This window comes from Dreissena polymorpha, chromosome 5 (assembly GCF_020536995.1).
Source record: "Dreissena polymorpha isolate Duluth1 chromosome 5, UMN_Dpol_1.0, whole genome shotgun sequence".
NCBI lineage: Eukaryota > Metazoa > Mollusca > Bivalvia > Myida > Dreissenidae > Dreissena > Dreissena polymorpha.
In genome coordinates this window covers 35,964,699-35,988,581 of record NC_068359.1, presented here as the reverse complement: position 1 = coordinate 35,988,581, position 23,883 = coordinate 35,964,699, and the positions used below count along the sequence as shown (strand labels likewise).

Genomic DNA, 23,883 nt, shown 5'->3' with positions numbered 1-23,883 from the left:
ATATGGATAAGAGTATGATGCACGCCAAATGGCATTGTACACCATTGGATGATAACAGAGTTATGGCCCTTTGTATCTTGAAAAAATGCTTTTTTTTTTGTCCGGAGCCATATCTTGGAAGTGCTTTGATGGATTTCACTGAAACTTGGTATGAGTATATATATCGATAAGAGGATGATGCATGGTGGCGTTGTCCATCCATCCAGAAAACTTTTGTGTCCAGAAGTATATTGGCGGGGGATATCAATTCAACGAATTTGCTTGTTTTCTTAATGACTAACAAAATTATGTCCACTTCTTTCCTCATTATATTTATAAAGAGTCATAGGTATATTGTTGAAACTCATGGACAAGTTTCATGTAAAGAAATGTATATACAAATGCTAAATGTTTTTGGAACCATATGTACAACAAAAGCAGAATACTTTATTGTTCTTTTAACTTAACAATCTAAATCACTTATTCAAAAATGTTCCAATAATAAATTTAACTCTACATATGTAATGAATATTTCCTAGGTATCACTATGGTGATTAAGATGTTTGTTGTGAAGAAAATCTACAGCATGTTTCCACGCTTCCAACAAAGGTTCGACTCGACCCATAGACTATGGCTTGAGCTTCCTACCAATGCTCAGTACAGCCGAATACATTCAAGGGCGGAGATGGATAAGGTACTTAGAGGGAGCCTGTGTAGGATATGAGCAGGATTCTGTGAAAACAGGGCTAAATGCATATTTGTAAAGTAACGGTTTTAATAAGCCTGTGAAACCAACACAAATTATTATGTTGCACATCAAGTCTTTTGCCAACAGAATTACCTTATAATTAGATTCTTTCAGAAATAGAGACTACAGATGAAGGCTATGGCCGAAACATGTTTAGTATTATAAAAATTAATAATTAATAAACAAAATTAAAATGTTTGTACAGATGATTTTAACTAGAAATAGAGACTCAACATACTCAGTCGAGATCATCTTGTTACTGTTTACAGTTTATTTCTGTAAGTGCTAAAGCCACTGTTTGCAATTGATTTCTGTAAGTCCTAATGTTACTGTTTGCAGTTTATTTATGTAAGTCCTGATGTCACAGTTTACAGTTTATTTCTGTGAGTTCTATTGTAACTGGTGACAGCTAATTTCTGTAATTCCTAAGGTCACTGTTTACAGTTTATTTCTGTAAGTCCTAATGTCACTTTTAACAGTTTATTTCTGTAATTCCTATGGTCACTGTTTACAGTTTATTTCTGTAAGTCCTAATGTCACTTAACAGTTTATTTCTGTAAGTCCTAATGTCACTGTTTATAGTTTAATTCTGTTAGGTTTAATTTCACTGTTAACAGTTTATTTCTGTAAGTCCTAATTTCCCTGTTTACAGTTTATTTCTGTTATTTCTAATGTCACTGTTTACTATTTATTTCTGTAAGTTCTTATGTCACTGTTTACTATTTATTTCTGTAAGTCCTAATGTCACTGTTTATCGTTAATTTCTGTGAGTCACAATGTCACTGTTAACAGCTTATTTCTGTAAGTCCTAATGTCACTGTTGACGGCTTATTTCCGTAAGTCCTAATGTAACTGTTAACAGTTTATTTCTGTAAGTCCTAATGTCACTGTTTACAGATTATTTCTCTAAGTCCTGATGTCACTGTATATTTTTTAATTCTTTAAGTCCTAATTTCCTTTTTAACAGTTTATTTCTGTAAACCCTAATGTCACTGTTTACAGTTTATTTCTGTAAGTCCTGATGTCACTGTATATATTTTAATTCTGTAAGCCCTAATGTCACTGTTAACAGTTTATTTCTGTAAGTCCTAATGTCACTGTTAACAGTTTATTTCTGTAAGTACTAATATCACTGTTTACAGTATATTTCTGTAAGTCCTGAAGTCACTGTATATATTCTAATTCTGTAAGTCCTAATGTCACTGTTAACAGTTTATTTCTGTAAGTCCTAATGTCACTGTTAACAGCTTATTTCTGTAAGTCCTAATGTCACTGTTAGCAGTTTATATCTGTAAGTCCTAAGGTCACTGTTTACAGTTTATTTCTGTAAGTCCTGATGTCACTGTATATATTTTAATTCTGTAAGTCCTAATTTCCCTTTTAACAGTTTATTTCTGTTAGTCCTAATGCCACAGTTGACAGTGTATTTCTGCAAGTCAAAATACCACTGTTAACAGTGTATTTCTGTATGTCCTAATGTCACGGTTAACAGTGTATTTCTGTAAGTCCTTATGTCACTGTTTACAGTTTATTTCTGTGAGTCCTAATGCAAGAGGGGAGCTGGAGACGTCCATAGTGAATGCAGAGTCAGACGCAGAGTTCCATGCGTCTGATGACTTCACGGATGATCAGGACCGCTTTAGGGAGCTCTTCTCACTGCCAGTCTCCGAACAACCCCTCAAAGGTTGGTAACAACTACAATTTGTGTAAATACTTGAGTCTTGTTGTGGGAAAACTGGGCTTAATGCATGAGCATTAAGTTTCTCCCCAGATAATCATGTGCAGTACACAAGGGCTATTAAGGTACGACATTTTTCAATTTTTTGAAGAGGAATTCTCTTTTAAACGATAATCTTGTTTAGGCAGAAAGTGTAGTCCCTGAGTAGCCTACGCAGACTGCATATGCATTAAGCCAGTATTGTCAGAACATGGCTCCTATCATATTTTATATCTCAAATCTTTTGTTTAGTTTTAAAGCATGTGATTTTATAGATTAAGCGCACATTGTCAACTCATTAAATATTTTGTTTATTTAAAAAAAAAGGTGTAAGCAAGCTCACCAATTGTTTTTAGCTGGCACAGTTACTGATCTTATTTACAAAAATGGTTTATGTGTTGTTTAAAATATTAGAGCCTGGCTCTGGGATGACACCTGGCTCAATGCATATGGGTAAAGTGTTTCCCAGATTAGCCTGTGCAGTCCGCTCAATCAGGGACAACAGGTTACAACTAAACTGGATTTCCATTACAAGAGAAAAAAGTGAAAAGCATTGTACCAGATAAACCTGTGCGGACTTCATTCTTTACACACATGCATTAATCCTCGTTTTCACAGAGTCCTTCTCAAATTATATCCTTTATTGGTAGGATGGGAAAATGGAAAGAGAGCAGTTTTAATCAGCAAAAATCGCTCCCTTGTCTCAACACTTGCAAAGAAGCGTGGAAAACTCTTCCTCACAAAATCGTAAGTTTTCAGACTATGTTCAAACTCTAGTTTGTAAAACATGATGTTGCATGCATCTATTTTAGTGTTTTATGGTGACATCTTATTTAATGCCATCAATAAAGATTGCTGCAACTTGTTTTTATTGCTTTAAATGTTACATAAATCCTCAATACATTTCAATGTTTAGTTCACTAAGTTCCCGAAGTACTCGTAGCAAAATATTTTTGTAATTTATGTTTGGAATCCACATTAATCATTCAGTCATGATGAAACTGAATGTTTAACTTGACAAGATCTATACCAAGTTAAAGTCTAGGTCAGATGCATCCAAAAACTGGATCATCAGATCAAATCCTAGAAAATCGTTGTTTTCACTCTAGAGGCCACATGTATGACTCAATCTTCATGAAATTTGGTCAAAATATTTGTCATAACAATCGCTGACAATTCTTGCAGACATGATTTTAAGGTTATTATATTTTGATGAAGTATAATTCCATGTACAAGGTATATGTATCATAGATTTCATCAACTTTGATTCATGTTGACAATGTATCAGATCTGTAAATAACCTGTCTTTAAAGCTTTTGTAAGTAAAAACTTTGGCTTATTTTGGCATTTACAATGATGCCTTTACTTTCATCAAATTTTATTTATTTACCTAAGTTATTATGTGTAGTTCTTAATGATTGATTCAAAGCAATGAAAGTTTAACCATGAAACTTTTATAATGTAGAAATACTCATGTATATTGCCCAATTTTCTACCATTTTTTTTAAACATTTGTTATTATTATTATTGATTCATTACTGCCTGGTTCTCTTGCAGATTCCTGTGTTTTGAAAGGGACCATTCTCCATCTGTCCGAAACATTGTGGTTCCTATCAGAGATGTTGTACAAATCACCAAAGTAGGTTTAACAAATTTTGAAACGTTTAGGGTCTTCAAGTAAATTTTGTAAGTTTACAACAAAAATTAATACAGCTTTAAGTCTGGAAACACATAAGGGTCACTGAGTATGAATATCAACTATAATTTTATTGTGGTATATATATATATATATATATATATATATATAGATATATATATATATATATATATATATATATATATATATATATATATATATATATATATATATATATATATATATATACACATACACAGATACGTTCTGGACTAACAGTCTGGTGTTAATCTCAGCTAAGTACTTAAAAACAACATGTTATAATAATTTTGTTGTATAAAAAAAAAACCTCTCTAAAGGTCATATTGACTTTATTTCAAATGCATAAATACAAAATCCTCAAATAGGCTTCTCATTTGCTACGATGTATTTGTCCTTTCTATACCTCATGGGACTTTCCGAGGTTTAAGTCCCATTTTAATTATATTCCCATATTCATCTTTGCATAAATTTAATAAACCATGACATTACAAAATAGTTTATCAAAGTCAGGCTATAATTTGAAATATACCGTACATTCGCGGCCATAAGTCAACCTAAAAACGCTCCCACCCTGCGTCTGGGGCTAAAAATAGTAGCAGGGGTTATCCGAAAAATTCTGATGAAGCAATAACAAGCACATAACAACTTAAAGTTGATGAGTCCTTGATTCTCACATAAAATCTGCATGTTTTCCTGGATTGTTATTTAAAGCACATGTTTGTTGGGTACAACAAAAGAAATATCATAGACATTTATCAGGGAATTGTAAATATTCCACCCTTTAAGACTAACGCCCACCTCTTCCATTAGCCTTGGAAGACAGCACTTGGGTGCAATATTTACTATTCCCATCAACAGCTTAGGATATTTATATAATAAAGAATTAAGTATTTATGGTTGTGATGAGAGAAAATGTGCATACCACACAATAACAAACGTTAGTTTGGGAGGACAGGGTTCTCGGAGAATCTGAAATCCCACTTAAACATAAGCATTCTGCCATGTAAATTCACTGTCCTTTGAAAGTTTTAATTAAATGAGTGTAACTGTGCCTTATGTAAATTGTAAAGTATCCATAGTATAGTAGTAGTATAGCTTCAAACATAACCACAAGTGTGACTACTGTCAACTGTTTATATTGTATTATTTTGTATTTCAGATTAAAGTCAATGAGCGTTTGCCCGGTAAAGGCATGTCAATACAGTTAGACATCTGTACTGATGGTACAAGTAGTGTAAGTACACCCACGTGTAAAGTGTCATCCCATATTAGACTGTTCAGTTTGCACAGGCTAATCAGGGACAACACTTACCGCTTTTATGGTATTTTTCCTTCAAAACAAGTCTTTTCTAAGCAAAAATCCAGTTAAGGCGGAAAGTTTCGTCCCTGAGTAGCTTTAGACAACACTTTACATACATAAATGTACTCCATGCATGAACCATTTATGATTGTTTTATTTCAGTTTATATGTAATTTTTGAGAAAATATCTTTCCAAAGAAACTTTTTCATTGTTGTTCAGTTAATCCCATTATAACCCCACTAACGAAGTTTAGGGGGGTATATAGGAGTGAGCTTGTTGGTCGGTATGTTGGTCTGTCTGTCGGTCCGTATTAAGTGTCCGCTCTCTAATTCAAGTTGTTTTCATCCGATCTTCACCAAACTTGGTCAGATATTGTATCTAGTTTAGTTTGTTCAGTTAATATGCCTTCATTGTTGAGAGAAACATTTTATGTGTAAAGGAGGATGTTTAATGTTTCTAGAAGTTATTGCCCTTTGATTATAATGGCCTCACTTTATTATGGTTACATAAAGTCCTTTCTGTCTGTTCATCATCCAAACATGTTCATGTGTTTCTTTTTTAATGTCAAAAGCATTTAGCCTATTAACTTGGAAACTATAGCTCTGCTTTAAGGGAAGTGCACTTCATATAAAACATTACTGTGCACTTTATAATTATGCCCTCCTTCAAATAAGCTGACATTTTTATAGTTACTTCGCTTTTAACTGATCCAGTGCAGTGTAAAACAGGTCCGTTAATTAATATTAATATAAATTTGCTACCCTGCATCACACCGTGTGGGGTCAGTAAGAAGCATGTAACAAAATTATCTTATCCTGTACCCTTCATTCTCCATCATCAACATTATAACAGGAGAAAAGTTTGCTATTCTGTATTATATAACTTCGTCTTGTTTACATCTGTTACATAATTTAACCTTATTAACCTTATATGAAAAGCCTACACACCCAATGTTGAAAAGTACTCAGTCGGCATGTAACCTGGCTGAATCATTAAAAATGAGTCTTCTGTACTTTGTAAGATAAATTGCTTTGCACCTGTCGGATAGTCTTTTGATAAGTTGGTCGTTTGGTATGTCTGTTTGTTGAAAATTGTTTTTTAGCTCACCTGATTGCTCAGGTGAGCTTTTGTGACCGGTCTTTGTCCGTCGTCCGTCTGGCTGTCCACATTTGTTCGTAAACTCTCTAGAGGCCACATTTATTGTTTGATCTTCATGAAACTTGGTCAGAAGATTTGTCCCAATGATATCTCGATCGAGTTTGAAACTGGATCATGCTGGGTCAAAAACTAGGTCACTAGGTCAAAAAAAAAGAAAAACCTTGTAAACACTGTAGAAGTCACATTTAATGCCCAATCTTCATGTAACTTTGTCAAAATATTTGTCTTAATGATATGTTGGTTGAGTTCACAAGTGGTTCTGGTCCGTTGAAAAATATGGCCGCCAGTGTTCGGGGCAGTTTTCATATATTTATATAGTAAAAAAAGCTTGTGAACACTCTAGAGGTCACATTTTTTGTCCAATCATCATAAAACTTGGTGAAAAGATTTGTTTTATATATATCTCAGATGAGTTTGCAAATGGTCCCGATCGGTCAAAAAACATGGCCGCCAGGGGGGTGGGGCAGTTTTCCTTATGTGACTATATAGAGAGAAACCTTGTGATCGAACACTATAGAAGTCACATATTTTTCCTAATCATCGTGAAACTTAGTCAATACATTGGTTTTATTGATTTCTTGAACAAGTTGGAAAATTGCTCAGATCGGTGAAACACACTTTTTCTCAGGTGAGGTTTTAGGATTGGTCTTTGTCCGTCCGTCCACATTTGGTTTGTAAACACTCTAGCATTCACATTTCTCAAGCATTCTTTATCAAAGTTGCTGAAAGATCTCAGTCAAGTTTGATGATGAGCAAAATCACATAATTAATGCCATAATTATTGCCCTTAGATTGTCCAAATTTTCATTATATTATTCAAAATCCTTTTTAACACTCTAGAGGTCACAATTTTGTTTCAGATTTTATTAATCTTGGTAATAATATTTATTTTTGTAAGCAAACTTTAATGTTTGGTAAGGGGGTTCAACTCAAAATATAGGTCACCATTTCAAATCTTACAAAAACAAAAACACTCCATACGCCAGAGTTTTGGTTCAATAATGATGAAACTTGACCAGGATGTTTGTCTGGTCAATATCTAGGTAAAGTTTGACATTAGGTAAACATTGAATGAACCGACTCCTCTCAGGTGAGCGAACTAGGGCCATCTTGGCTCTCTTGTTTCTTGATATCTAAGCACTGACCACTGTACCGTCCTTTAACTGGATGATATATGGCAATTGTCAACAATTGCACTCTTCCCACGCTTGCCTTATGTTTGATACATGGCTTCTGTTGTATATGTTAGGGCTTTTAGATAACAAAAATGCTGAATATTTGCATTTAAATAATGTATATCTTCTGGTTCTTAATATTCTGTACGGAAATTGCTCCATTTTAAATTAATTACAAATGTGAAGGAAGTGAGATATTATTTGAGAAGTGAATTGCTTGTTTTTAAAATTTGTTTTCTTCGCACAAACATGTGCATGTCAGGTTTGACAGCTGTCATAATTGTTTGCTGTCGGAAACACTATCTTATATAGTCTGAACATAAAATGTAAATGACAAACAAAATTCACTCTACATCTATGAAAGAATGCAGACAACGCGTACTGAAAGACACCACTCTGTTTTGTGTCTTGAAAAGTTTTAAATGATAATTTTAGCTTTTATTAGAACATCAGATTAGGACTTTATTGAATTTCATGTATTCAAGGTTAGGCCACATTACATTTCCATGTGTGTCTTTGGCTGACACTACTAGACAAATGAACAAAATAAAAACAATATAGCGCAAAGCGTTATATTAGTCTATGTCGTAAAATACGTAGGCTAAATTTAACTATATCATTAAAGGAATATGTGTGCAGCAAAATTATTGCTGCAGGCGCAAAATAAAAATATTTTTATTTCGTTTTAAGATTTTGAGGTGTGGCAAATCCGACGAACATTTAATCAATTTGTTGGGGCCTTATTGTAAAATAAATTCATCTCTTGGAAGTAATACATACAATATTTGCTGTCAGTGTTGTAAGACACTTTGAACTTTATCCCCAAGGCCATTATGTTTATATAAGTTCTAAATTCATAATCTTAAATTAAGATTTTGGGTTAGAATTCTATTTAATTTTACTATTTAAATATTTTCTAGTTTACCATGAAATGTTTTCAAAATAATTGGGAACCTTAAAATCTCTAAATTGTCACTTTAGAGGATAAGTCCATTGAACAAAATGTACTGAGTAACATTTTATGCTTAATTTTGCATTTAATATAATAAATTGTATTCATAAATCAAGCAACGAAATAGAGGAGACACGTAGATTACCGTCTAGATTGCAATCTACGTCTCTGAAAAAAGTAAAGATCTGTTATTGCTTGTAATTATGTAATTATAGGATGTTTTAATTTCTACTCTTTGTACACCTATATCTAACCTTGCGTTTGATGTTTACAAATTGAATTCACCTGTATCATACCATATAATGTGGGATACACTTTATTGATTTCAAAGCCACCCATGCATAGCATTAAACAGCTTAAGAATCGGCTAACTTACACTATACTGATCGGTCGTTAAAAATTTTTAACAAAAGTTTTACCAGTACAGTGTATTTTTAGAGGAATTTTTAACCAGGTTTTCCGAAGGAAAAAACTGGTTATTAGATTGGCGAATGCGGGCGGGCTGGCGGGCTGGCTGGCGGGCGGGCGGAACAAGCTTGTCCGGGCCATAACTATGTCGTTCATTGTCAGATTTTAAAATCATTTGGCACATTTGTTCACCATCATTGGACGGTGTGTCGCGCGAAATAATTACGTCGATATCTCCAAGGTCAAGGTCACACTTTGAGGTCAAAGGTCAAAAATGGCCATAAATGAGCTTGTCCTGGCCATAACTATGTCATTCATTGTGAGATTTTAAAATCATTTGGCACATTTGTTCACCATCATGGGACGGTGTGTCGCACGAAAGAATCACGTCAATATCTCCAATGTCAAGGTCGCCACGACTAAAAATAGATTTTTTTAAAAATCAAACTTACAAAGGGGGTTAATTTTGTTTGTTCATTTCAAAAGTTCAGTTTGAGTTTTCTCCCTTTATCAGATTTTTTTTCACAATGAAAACCTGGTTTTGTGACAATTTTGTCCCTTGTTTGTTTTTATTTTAAACATATTTATTTCTTTGGCAAATACAGCTGTGTACGTCAATCATGCTCAATACAATTATTATAAGAAAAGGATTGAAACGAAAGAAATAATTATTATATAGTTTCTCTTCTTGCAGTAGTATTTAGGCAATAAATGGGTGTGCTTTAAAACATATTTTCCATGAATATGCCAGAAATTAGAACTGTACATAATAAATATAAAAAGTATAGAAAGAGAAATTCGATGATGAAGGATGATTGTTCATTCAAGGCCTAGAACATTAGGCAACAGCGAGTTGTGACTTTGCAATTTTTTGTTTTTTGAAAACTTATACATGTATTGTATTATAAATAGAGATACCCGGGCTAAACATCTCATCTTTCCATGAAAACAAGATTAGTCAGACTCCAGTAATTTAAACTGTTTACACATGATCAGTTTTAATTTAAATATTCATATGCTGATAAATTGAATAATGCATATTTGTGGTTGAAATAAAATTTAGCCACATTCCATTCTAAGGCTTGCTGCATTAACATATAATAAAAAATGCACATCTACTCAAAAACTGTGATGAAACTACGCTGAGTTTAGCAAGGAAAGAGACTCAAAAGTACTCTGTTTGTGGTCAAATTGATATAGGAGCATTTATCATTGCACTTGTCAGCCCTTAAGTACATATGTCTGTCATACATTCTTACATTCCGAAGCTTTTGATTTCATTTACACTTTTACCACTGGGTGGATTTGCTCATAATTTCACAATTAAAGGGACATTTTCACTTTTTGGTAAATTGACAAAATTAAAAAAAAAGTTTCAGATTCCCCAATGTTTGTTGTAATTATGATATTTGCGAAGAAACAGTAATATTAAACATTTACAATTCTCTAAAATATCCATTTTATGCATGTCTTTACAATTTAAAAACCTGGAAATTATCAAGCGTTACAAACGCCAAACAATTAAATAATTTGGAGAGTTCTGTTGTTATCGTTATATTTTATGACATTATGAGGATTGCTTATATAAAGTAAGAATACACCACTTACAATGTGAGCACGGATGGCTGAGTGGTTTCAGTGCTAGACTTTTACTCCAGGGTCAGTGGTTCGAGTCCATTTGAGGATTACGTTTTATCTTTCTTAAATTTTATTCTTGTGGTGTTTTTAGCTCAACTGGCCGAAGTCCGGAAGAGCTTATGTCATGGTGTGGTTTCCTTCGTCCGTCCGTGCGTTAGACTTTTTCTTGTTTACGAGATAAAGTCCACAGTTTTCATCTGATTCTTTTCAAACTTGTTCAGTGTCTTTATATTAATGAGGACTCGAACCCTTTTGAAAATGGGTTACATCAGAGTAAATAGTCCAGAATTATCTCCCCTTGAATTTGAGAAAATTGTGAAATAAGGCTTGTTTACGCAATTAAGTCCACAGTTTTTATCCAATTATTTCCCAACTTGCACAGTATTTTTATCTGAATGATGAGTCAAACCCTATTGAAAATGAGCAATATCGGAGTTATTAGTCCAGAATTATCTCCCCTATAATTTGAGAAAAAAATGAAAATTCAGTATTTTTATGTGATAAAGTCCAGAATTTTCATCCAATTCCTGGCAAACTTGCACAGTGTCTTTGTATCAACGAGGACTCAAACGCTTTTTTTAAAAAGAGCCATATCGAAGCAATAAGTCCAGAATGACTTCCCCTTGGATATGAGAAAATTTTGAAATCCCGCTTGTTTACGCAATTAATTTCACAGTTTTCATCTAATTATTTCCAAATTTGCACAGTATCTTTATATCAATGAGGACTTGAACCCTATTGAATATGATCAGTATCAGAGAAATAAGTACACAATAATCTCCCCTTGAATTTGAGAAAATTCTCCTTGTTTGCGCGATTAAGTACACAGTTTCCATCTTATTCTTTCCAAACTTGCACAGTGTTTATAGCCCTTATGGGCCTCTTGTTTTTAATGGAGGTATTTAGTTCCAATGTCTACATTTAGCAATTTTAAGCTTTTAATGACAAACTTTAATACACGGCAAAATCTGTGAAAGGTCCCTTTAAGTACATATGTCTGTACATACATTCTTACATCCCAAAAATTTTGATTTCATGTACTCTTTTGCTAGTGGGTGAAGTTTCGGCAGCTGATTTACCGTAATATGTAGATGATGGTAAAGAAAGGAATTTTGGATTCAAAACATTAGGGCAGACATTTGACCCTTTGACTTTACGGTAGAATATCTAGTGGTTTGTGGATGGTGTCCAAACATGTGTCACCGGGGCATCAGTGTCTGTGACACATTTCTAGTTTACTTTAAAGTTTGATGGCTGAACATATTTATGGTTGAAAATTTCTGTGCTCTCCGTGCCTTGGAGGTAGAAAATAATTGTTCTTGTTTTTATTACGCAGGTGTTACGGTTTGGCGGTATTTTAAGACGTGAAGACATGGTCAAGGACATAGAACATTGTATACAGTCTGCCAAACAGAATGAGGCACAGTCTGGGGATAGAGTGAGCCGAAAAACATCTGATTGGTCTTCAACTGATCATGTGACCAACTTCACGTTTGGTGCTTATTATGAAGATTCTGAGTGATGTAAGGAAATGAAATAATATTATTGTATGTTTTGAGTTGCGTATCTTGTATTAACATAAAGAACTTATTTCATATTAAGTACTTGTTTGATAAGGGATACAAAATATTTTTTGTCAATCTACATAACCAAAATAAAAAAATGGGAGATAGATATTTGTGCATTTTTATAAAGTTATTTTTATGAAAATACTTGCTTGTGTTGTTCTTTCCATTTAGCTGGTTATTATTTTGTTAAATGTTAATCATCAGTGAATTCCTGTTATTATGTTTAAATGCTCATTTTACCATTAGGCAATTTGAGGCAATTTGATGTTGACTTCAATGCCATTTCAGCGACTGTGATTATGTGTATGGTGATTTATATTTCACTAAATTGTTTTTATTGATATGATATGTATACGCAGATATTATTGCTTATATCAATACCAGCTAGTTTATATGGGCTGTGCTCTGTGAAAAAGGGGTTTAATGCATGTGCGTAAAGTGACATCCCAGATTAGCAGATCAGGGATGACACTTTCTGCCTAAACTTGATTTTTGCTACGAAGATAATTCCTTGAAACGAAAGATATCATAAAAGCAGAAAGTGTCCTCCCTGATAAGCCTGTGCAGACTGCACAGGCTAATCTGGGACAATACTTTAAGCACACGCATTAAACCCCTTTTTCACAGAGCACGACCCATATACATGTTGTTCATGTTCTACCTCTTCTGCTGATGCATCACTAAATAAACTACATTAATATGAGCCTTGCTCTGGTAAAACGGGGCTTAATGCATGTATGTAAAGTATCGTCCCAGATTAGCATGTGCAGTCCGCACACATGGAAGATAGGGACGACACTTTTGGCCTTCACTGAATTTTTGGTAAGAGCAGACTTCCTTTAAACAAAAAAATTTGGTATAGTTGTTAAGTGTCATCCTTGATTAGCTTGTGTGGACTGCACAGGCTAAATTGGGATGACATTTAACACACCTACATTAAACCCCCAATTTTTGTCAGTCTATGTATATCAAAGGTATAAAATTAATGTTGCCATTAAATGAAGTTTGTTATGATGAAATCTGTTGCAATTTTTTTAAGTTGTATTATTTTACCTACATTCCAACAACATGCTGTTGGGAAGGTTACATGCATTAGGACACGCCTGTGTAAGCACTCAAAGTGTGCAGGGGGAACACCCTACATTTGTCACATCTTAGGACAGCCCTGATGTTTATGGATTAGTCCTCAACAGGTGGTTTACGCAAATTAAGTTTTTGAAAGTATGAAATGTTTACCATGGAAAGCAACTGGAATTCTTTTGATATTTAATGCATTTTACATTTACATTTTAAGGAGTATAAAAGTAACAAAATGTAGGGCAATTTAAATTCATAAGAGCATGTTGGAAATAATTGTTAGTCTGACTTGATTTTCATGGCCATCCTATATGTCATGTGTTAACACTGCGTTTGCACAAAAATACTTAAAATAAACATTCTCCGGTCATAATAAATTTGTATTAACCCTTACAGTGCGGGAACCGAGTTGTGAAGGCCTTTGCAAACAGTTTGGATCCAGATGAGACGCCACAGAACGTGGCGTCTCATCTGGATCCAAACTGTTTGCTATTCTGATAGTATTCTTTGAAAAAAAATCGAAGAAAATGCTAATTTTAGAAATTCAGCAGACAACATTTTAGCAGACGACAAATTACCCAGCATGCAAAGGGTTAATATGTTATCTGTTTAGATGTGGTATTATACATGCACATATGGAACACATGGAATGGAACATTGACTCACTCTTACAGTATAATTCAAGTGAATACAGCCCAGTCCTGTGTTCTTCCATAGCATGTACATTGGTGGCCTGTGTTCTTTAACTCTTTCAGTGCTGGATCCGAATTTTGAAGGCCTTTGCAAACAGTTTGGATCCAGATGAGACGCCACAGAACGTGGCTTCTCATCAGGATCCAAACTGTTTGCTATTTTGATAGTATTCTTTGAAAAAATATCAAAGAAAATGCTAATTTTAGAAATACAGCAGACAACATTTTAGCAGCCAACAAATTTCCCAGCATGCAAAGGGTTAATATCACACAGATGGCAGCGCTTTCAGTGGGATAGACACAAGACAGACTCTTACCCTCCGACTATTTGACTATATACATATACAACGTGCTCATGGTGAGCATTTGACATCGCCTTTTGTCCGTCGTCTGTTGTCCGTTGTTTGTTGTGCGACGTCAACATTTGCCTTGTTCACTCTCTAGAGGCCACATTTATTGTCCAATCTTCATGAAATTTGGTCAGAAGATTGGTTTCAATGATATCTTGGATGAGTTCGAAAATGGTTACGTTTGCTTAAAAAAACATGGCTGAAAAGGGGCGGGGCATTTTTCCTTATATGGCTATAGTAAAATCTTGTTAACACTCTAGAGGCCACATTTATTGTCTGATCTTCATGAAACTTGGTCAGAAGATTCATCCCTATAATATCTTGGTCGAGTTCGAAAATGATGCTGGTTGGTTGAAAAAACATGGCTGCCAGGGGGCGGGGCATTTTTCCTTATATGGCTGTAGTAAAACCTTGTTAACACTCTAGAGGCCACATTTATTTTCTGATCTGTCCCAAAAATATCTTTTTATCTCAGATGAGCAACTTTGGGCCTTTCAGGCCCTCTTGTTTGAATAAAAATTATGAGCTATTGTCATCACCTTGGCGTCGGCGTCCGGTTGAGTTTTGTGTTTAGGTCCACTTTTCTCATAAAGTATCAAAGCTATTGCATTCAAACTAGGTACACTTACTAACTATCATGAGGGGACTAGGCAGGCAAAGTTAGATAACTCTGGCATGCATTTTGGATTATGTGCCCTTTTTATACTTAGAAAATTGAAAATTTGGTTAAGTTTTGTGTTTAGGTCCACTTTATTCCTAAAGTATCAAAGCTATTGCTTTCATACTTGCGACACTTACTAACTATCATAAGGGGACTATGCAGGCAAAGTTATGTAACTCTGACTGGCATTTTGACCCCTTTATACTTAGAAAATTGAAAATGTCTTTAAGTTTTGTGTTTTGGTCCACTTTAATCTTAAAGTATCATAGCTATTGCTTTCAGACTTGGAACACTCGCAAGTAATCTATTTATTTTTTTTAAGATCATCTTATAAATCATCTTATAAATGACAACACCCTCACGCTTTATCCACATGGTTACAAAAAAATAAATATTATTTATTATTATTTTTAAAAGACTGCCTAACTATTCCACTCAAGAACCCCCCCTCCCAAATTCTTTTTTTTTTTTTTTTATTCTTATTTTTGGAAGATATTGTTATAAATGACCACACCCCCACACTATACACCCCTCTCCACCCCACTCCTCCATCTTTTTTGATTTAAGTATTGAGATAGGTCCCTTCACCTTTAAAATGAAAAATAGATGAGCGGTCTGCACCTGCAAGGCGGTGCTCTTGTTATATATTTTGTATTTATATTAATATATATTTGTTTTATATACCATTAAAATAAAATAAAAACTTCTTTGTATTCATCTTATTTGATTTCCTTTGAAGCAAAACTGTATGCCATATTTTCATGATAAAAACCAAAGACCTATGTATATATAGAATGTGTATTATAGGTCTTTGTAAAAACAAACAAACCAGAAAATAATGGGAATATAATTTTTCTGGCAACTTGTGGTGTGATTTATTTTGGTATCTTTATTTTGTAAAGATAGCTATGAAAATATATATGCTAGTATCTTAATAATCAGATTTAATGTTCAAAACTGTTCGGTCTCTAAATCATCATTTATAAATTTATTGCTACAGCGCTTCATGTACCAGCTACCAGTTGTGACCTATATAGTAATAATTACAACACTTGCCTTGATGGTAAGTTGACATTGTAAATGTTACAAACGAAAACAGCATGCTTTGAGTGTATCTAGTTTGTCAACTGTTGCCTGGGGACATGGCTTTTGTCACATCACAAGGCTATCAATCTTGGCCCTTTGCATGCTGGGAAATTTGTCGTCTGCTAAAATGTCGTCTGCTGAATTTCTAAAATTGGTATTTTCTTCGATTTTTTTTCACAGAATACTATCAGAATAGCAAACAGTTTGGATCCTGATGAGACACCACAGAATGTGGCGTCTCATCTGGATCCAAACTGTTTGCAAAGGCCTTCAAAATTCGGTTCCAGCAAATAATCTTAGTTAGAACATGTCACACTTTTTGTCTTGTAAATATCCGACAAGACATTTAAACCAGTGCTCTGTCTTAAACTGTGTAATTTATTACACAAAAACATTATTTGTAACAATAATAGTTTCTGTGTGTAATGTATGAGGTATAAGGTTAAAATATTTGTTGTTTTGGCCTAGTTGTATTTAATATTCTACATTATGCACTCTTTACTGCTGGTCATTTTTATTAGATGAAAAGTTGTTAAATAAAATTTCTATATAAAGTTTTTGATGAAACATGTTACTTATAATACAATTTGTAAGAATGAACTTCAAGACACTGACAGCAAATTATATTCTAAGCCTTTATTTGTTCACAAATATATTTATGAGGGTATACACTTTTTTGTATGAACCTCAGTGAAAGGAAAGTTGTTCAGAGTATAACATTGTAATGTTATTGAAACACCTGTTCCCCCTCCCTCCCCAAAACTAATAAAAACAAATTGTAAATAGAAGAAATTAAATGTTAATAGCTTTACATAGTATTCAAATGTAATGTACACATCGTATTGTTGTAAATTAATTTTTTATTTGGTTACTTGATAGGTCAGGCAAGTAGTCTTAAATTTACAACATGGAAGGCGAGGGGTCATGTGCGGCAAATGTTTTATCTCTAGAGTATTATTACATACACATTTTCTGAGATGTAAAATCATAACCTTAAAAAAATTTTATTCCACATTTTCATTCAAAATAACTGTTAATTTGCTACCAATTATCATATAATGTACTGCCATTTAGTCAAACGGATTCACATACAAGTTGTTTCAACAGTATGTGGTTTTCAAATTATCTTATAATGAAATTTGGAACTTAAGTTTACATTTATTAACCTAAGATTTTAAGTCTAATGGCCCCAGGACTTTTCACAGAATGTTTTCTGTAGTTTGTTTTGAAAGTTATCCTTAATTATTTTCTGGTTTACATGCGGTTGATTGGATGTAATAGGATAAATTAACTGGATGTTTGAATTTCAGAATACTCAAATACATGCCTGTCTATCATGTGAGTAAGTCCAAGTGGATTACAGTTTTCTTCAGATGATAACTTGTTCAAAGGTTACGCATGATTTAGTTTGTTGTTGCTGTTGTTGTTTTTAGCTCACCTGAGCATAACGTGCTCATGGTGAGCTTTTGTGATCGCTTTTTGTACGTTGTGCGTTGTCCGTTGTGCGGTGTCAACATTTGCCTTGTTAACTCTCTAGAGGCCACATTTATTGTCCAATCTTCATGAAATTTGGTCAGCAGATTAGTTTCAATGATATCTTGGATGAGCTCAAAAATGGTTACGTTTGCTTGAAAAACATGGCTGCCAAGGGGCGGGGCATTTTTCCTTATATGGCTATATATGGCTATTGTAAAATCTTGTTAACACTCTAGAGGCCACATTTATTGTCTGTTCTTCATAAAACTTGGTCAGAAGATTCATCTCAATAATATTTTGGACGAGTTTGAAAATGATGCCGGTTGATTGAAAAACATGGCCACCAGGGGGCGGGGCATTTTTCCTTATATGGCTATAGTAAAACCTTGTTAACACTCTTGAGGCCACATTTATTGTCCAATCTTGATGAAATATGTAAATATGTATCCTTAATTATTTTCTGGTTTACATGCGGTTGATTGGATGTAATAGGATAAATTAACTGGATGTTTGAATTTCAGAATACTCAAATACATGCCTGTCTATCATGTGAGTAAGTCCAAGTGGATTACAGTTTTCTTCAGATGATAACTTGTTCAAAGGTTACGCATGATTTAGTTTGTTGTTGCTGTTGTTGTTTTTAGCTCACCTGAGCATAACGTGCTCATGGTGAGCTTTTGTGATCGCTTTTTGTACGTTGTGCGTTGTCCGTTGTGCGGTGTCAACATTTGCCTTGTTAACTCTCTAGAGGCCACATTTATTGGCTATATATGGCTATAGTAAAATCTTGTTAACACTCTAGAGGCCACATTTATAGTCTGTTCTTTATAAAACTTGGTCAGAAGATTCATCCCAATAATATCTTGGACGAGTTCGAAAATGATGCCGGTTTGTTGAAAAACATGGCCGCAAGGGAGCGGGGCAGTTTTCCTTATATGGCTATAGTAAAACCTTGTTAACACTCTAGAGGTCACATATATTGTGCTATCTTCATGAAACTTGGTCAGAAGATTCATCCCAATAATATCTTGAACGAGTTTGAAAATGATGCTGGTTGGTTAAAAAACATGGCCGCCAGGGGGCGGGGCATTTTTCCTTATATGGCTATAGTAAAACCTTAACACTCTAGAGGCCACATTTATTGTCCAATCTTGATGAAATATGGTCAGAAGATTTGTCTTAATGATATCTTGGATGAGTTGGAAAACGGTTACGTTTGCTTGAAAAACATGGCCGCCAAGGGGCGGGGCATTTTTCCTTATATGGCTATATAAGGCTATAGTAAAATCTTGTAAGCACTCTAGAGGCCACATTTATTGTCCGATCTTCATGAAACTTGGTCAGAAGATTCATACCAATAATATCTTGGACGAGTACAAAAATGATGCCGGTTGGTTGAAAAAAACATGGCCACCACGGGGCGGGGCTATTTTCCTTATATGGCTATAGTAAAACCTTGTTAACACTCTAGAGGTCACATTTATTTTCTGATCATCATGAAACTTGGTCAGAAGATTTGTCCCAATGATATCTTGGATGATTTTGAAAATGGTTTTGGTTGCTTTAAAAACATGGCCACCAGGGGGGGGGGGGCATTTTTCCTTATATGGCTTTATATGAATATAGTAAAACCTTGTTAACACTCTAGAGGCCACATTTATTGTCCAATCTTCATGAAATTTGGTCAGAAGATTGGTCTTAATGATATCTTGGATGAGTTTGAAAATAATTATGTTTGCTTGAAAAAAATGGCTTCCAAGGGGGGGGGGGGGCATTTTTCCTTATAGTAAAATCTTGTTAACTCTCTAGAGGCCACATTTGCTGTCCGATCTTCATGAAACTTGGTCAGAAAATCCATCCTGATAATATCTTGAAAGAGTTAAAAAATGATGCAGGTTGGTTGAAAAACATGGCTGCCAGGGGGCGGGGCATTTTCCTTATATGGCTATAGTAAAATCTTGTTAACACTCTAGAGGCCACATTTATTTTCCGATCTTTGTGAAACTCGGTCAGAAGATTTGTATCAATAATATCTTGTTATCTCAGGTGAGCGACTTTTGGCCTTTTAGGCCCTCTTGTTTGTTGTTGTTGTTGGTTTTTTTGTGTTTTTTTTTTGGGGGGGGGGGGGGGTAGCATTGTGTATGACACAATATTGTTATTTATTATTGTTTTAGTTCTTTTGAGCAGATAGTTTTTGGGTTAACCTTTCGTAAAAAAAGCAGAGCTTTTCTACCAATCTTTGCATCGGCAATGATGTTGGCTACAGATTATTGTTATGCTAGTATCTCCTCTTAGTAACTAGATGATGTCTAATTACTCCTGCTCCACTTACATATTTATGCGCCCTTCGAAGAAGAGGGGGGTATATTGTTTTGCACATGTCGGTCTGTCTGTTGGTCCCTTGGTTGGTCGGTCCGTCCAACAATTGGCTTCCGGATGATAACTCAAGACTGCTTAGGCCTATGATCACGAAACTACATTGATCATGACAGGCAGATGACCCCTATTGATTTTCAGGTCACTAGGTCAAAGGTCAAGGTCACAGTGACTCGAAACAGTAAAATGGTTTTTGGATGATAAATCAAGAACTCTTATGCCTATGATCATGAAACTTCATAGGTACATTGATCATGACTGGCAGATGACCCCTATTGATTTTCAGGTCACTAGGTCAAAGGTCAAGGTCACAGTGACTCGAAACAGTATAATGGTTTTTGGATGATAACTCAAGAACGCTTAAGCCTAGGATCATGAAACTTCATAGGTACATTGATCATGACTGGCAGATGACCCCTATTGATTTTCAGGTCAAAGGTCAAGGTCACAGTGACTCAAAACAGTATAATGATTTCCGGATGATAACTCAAGAACGCTTACGCCTAGGATCATGAAACTTCATTGGTACATTGATTATGACTGGCAGATGACCCCTATTGATTTTCAGGTCCCTAGTTGTATCTTGTGACATGACCCATACTTTACATGTGATTGTATAACTACAATCTAAATCATACAGAGTAGAGAAGTTTCATTAGAATTGACCTCAAAACAACAGTGGTCAGTAAGACCTCCTACTAGTTATAACAACCGCGATAAATGAAACGGCTATACGGCATAGCTACTAAAAATTATTATTTACGGTTAACCGTTTATCTTGAGGCTTTAGACAGCTTCATAAAGCTGTTATGTTGCATTTGATAGCTTGACTACGGTTTTAAGTTAGACAGTAGACAATTGATAGTTAAACCACAGTGCAAAATAAGATTTCTCTCCTATTCTTGACAATGGATGACCCAACTTGGCTCTGAGGGACATTATATCTACTGTGAAAATACGTCTTTTATGTTTGCAAGTTTGTTAACATTCCAAATGCTTAAATAATTTAAAGTCGCAAAGTCAAATACCCAAACAAAAAATATACAGTTGTTTTGTTTGCACGCATAATGCTTTTGATTGAACCCAATTGTGAGCTATGTATTACAATAAACCATTAAAATAGGACTAAATCCGCGTGTTAATATGATACTATTGAAAAAATATTGTAACTTTGTTATTTATGTTTCACAGTCGTTGAAATACAAATAAAGGCCCGATGGTGCGGATCGATAGGTTTTTCATTTACGGTTTTTAATGTTTTAAAAACAGTTAACAGTGTCAATGCAACAGTTGACACAATACTGTCATTTCAATACGTATTGTATCATTACGGTGACTGTGTTATGTCAACGCCTTAAGACACATTCTTCTGACATTCTGTCATTTCTTATGATACTAGCATTTCTTTACGAGACTTTGTAACGTGTTCACTTGTATACGCGTGGTTTATCCTGTTACAAGCCATGGGTAGAACCTAATGCCGTGAACGATGTGAACGAAGTTCCGGAAATTCCAAGCCATTGTTTAGAAAAATGCACGTGCTAAAACGCGCAATAAAGCAATCTTGACGACCATATTTTTTCAGAATTATGCAGCGCGGTATAAAAACACATCAGCGATAGATGTTCTATGTCACAAAAATGTTATTTTTTTAGTTAATTTTGCATCTTATTTGCATTTATTAACATAATATTTTCATAGTATTATACAACACATGTGACGTTACTCGGAGTGTTCACTCAACGTTTATGAATTAAGTCGACATCGTTTTCAATTGTTTTGCCGTGAGAACGTCACGGAAAAGAACGTTTGCATGTTTTCTTCGGAAAAATGGAGGTACAGACGATTTATATGGGCAGTGCTCTGTGAAAAGAGGATTTAATGCATGTGCGTAAAGTGTCATCCCAGATTAGCCTGTGCAGTCCGCACAGGCTAATCAGGGACGACACTTTCCGCTTTTATGATATTTTCTGTTTAAAGAAAGTCTCTTCTTAGCAAAAATCTAGTTTAGGCTGAAACTAGGCGGTTTACTAGAGTAGATTTAATGTTGTTTTGGACCGTGTGTTTGTTTAATGATTCCATAAAGTAAATGGGAAGTTTTTCATGCACACAACAGTATGTCTGTCGGTTTCATAATGATACGATGGTATACCCGCTCAACTGCTTACCACACATAATTAAGCGCTTAAATTATTAATACTGCTGGTTGGAAAAAGCGCCTATTGTCCCTTGACAATCGGGTATAAATATTAAAATTCTCTCCTGACAAAAGCCTACAAAAGAGAATTTCATCGTGACACGCAGTGCATTATCCTTAATACCGTTTACAATACTCGGACTACCATAAACCAGATAATTGAAAAGCGTTTTTACTCTTTTCTATGTTCATTCACAAGAGCGGGACGTGACGGCCCGGATAATTCGATTTTCCATACGCAATTCTGTGTACACCCGAATACACCTATTACTACCTACATTCCTCTACTAAAGAGCCTATATTTATTATTATTAAATCTCGCCCAGTGCGAAACGGATTGTCGTATGTCATAGCTTTATAATTTACCAGTGAAGCGTGTACCCACAGCTAACCACCGAGTTTATTTAAAATACTACTTTGCCCACTTACGTGCCTACTATTCGCTTTGACCGCTTTGGGACGTTGACAGTGGTTAAATACCAGCTATTTTCAAGCATAAAACTAGTGTCGGACGAAAGTACATCTGTTTCGGAACTCGCTGAATTCCAGGCTGATTGCGTTTCTAGAAGTGAATACTCAACACGAGTATCGATCTGGATTACTGAAATGTATCTTGACGTGTTTTGTGGGCAGTTTAACTATTGGAATTAATTTGTGGAGCCATTGGCGGTGCACCTATGTATGCAGCGATGTTTCGTATGAAATATTAGTTCCTGTCGACATACCAGACGGTCAGCGTATGACATATGTTGACAACAACAACAAATATTCATTATGTGACTTGTGCTACCGAGTGTCTGTAAAAAAATTCGAATGTATTAATTATTCTATAATGAACTATCCAAAGACTGGAATGTACATGTCGACCTAATTTTTATAACGAACACGATACCTGTCACATAACAACAGTTTTCATCTGGGATCAAGCTTAGATACACCCTACACGAAAAATTCATTTTCTTGCAAACGGACCTAAGCACATGGAATAACACAGGAAAACCAATATAGCAAGCGAAGCACGAAAGAATGTGCTTTAGTCGATAAAGTCGTTGAATTATGAAACTGATCAAACTTGTTTAACCACTGGAACAATATTTTAATGGATCACGTACGTTATTACCACGAAATTAGAGTTTTATTAATATACTGTTGAATCTGATACCTGTTTAGAAAAGCAAACGGGATTTCACGAAAATACTAAAGGTATTTATTTGTTTACCCGTGTGTGTCAACATGGATCCCAACAGGAATTTTTACTCCAATATGGATTTAAGTAGTTCGGGGGATTTTCAATCCCCCCTTAATATGCAGTCTATACAGAACATGACGCCGGAGCAGATCATGCTATTGAAGCAGATAAACGCCCAGAAGATACAGGCTCTGCAGATGCAGCTAGCGCAGACGAATCTACAGACCTCAAATGCCGGACTGCCGGGACTTGATCCGTACGTGTCAAACTTCCAAGCGTCATCTATGAGTCCCCCGGCGTCCGTTTACGCTCCTATGGGCCATATGTACAGGTCCCATGTGCCGTCTAACGATCAAGGTCACGTTTACTCCATGATGCCGACGACTGCCGCGATGCCTCTGCTCGGATCGCCTATAACACATGTACCGGTCAATTCTCCCCTGAACGTCAGCATAAA

The 23,883-nt window shown here is 35.0% G+C and overlaps 1 protein-coding gene across 4 annotated transcripts in view; it reads left to right on the top strand.

The window, feature by feature from the left end:
• The window catches only part of LOC127881627 (GRAM domain-containing protein 4-like), a 49,300-nt gene extending 29,867 nt beyond the window's left edge, over window positions 1–19,433 (top strand). For 3 of the 4 annotated variants that reach the window (XM_052429697.1, XM_052429698.1, XM_052429695.1), the window contains exons 14-19: window positions 519–673; window positions 2,255–2,411; window positions 3,095–3,191; window positions 4,002–4,083; window positions 5,282–5,356; window positions 12,091–13,360. In XM_052429697.1, the coding sequence (XP_052285657.1) occupies window positions 519–673; window positions 2,255–2,411; window positions 3,095–3,191; window positions 4,002–4,083; window positions 5,282–5,356; window positions 12,091–12,276 (752 nt within the window). In that variant the 3' untranslated portion in view covers window positions 12,277–13,360. Of the gene's footprint in view, window positions 1–518; window positions 674–2,254; window positions 2,412–3,094; window positions 3,192–4,001; window positions 4,084–5,281; window positions 5,357–12,090; window positions 13,361–17,498; window positions 17,527–18,185 lie in introns of those variants that run through there. The other variant, XM_052429696.1, reaches the window with a different exon arrangement.
• The last annotated feature ends 4,450 nt before the right edge of the window (window positions 19,434–23,883 follow it).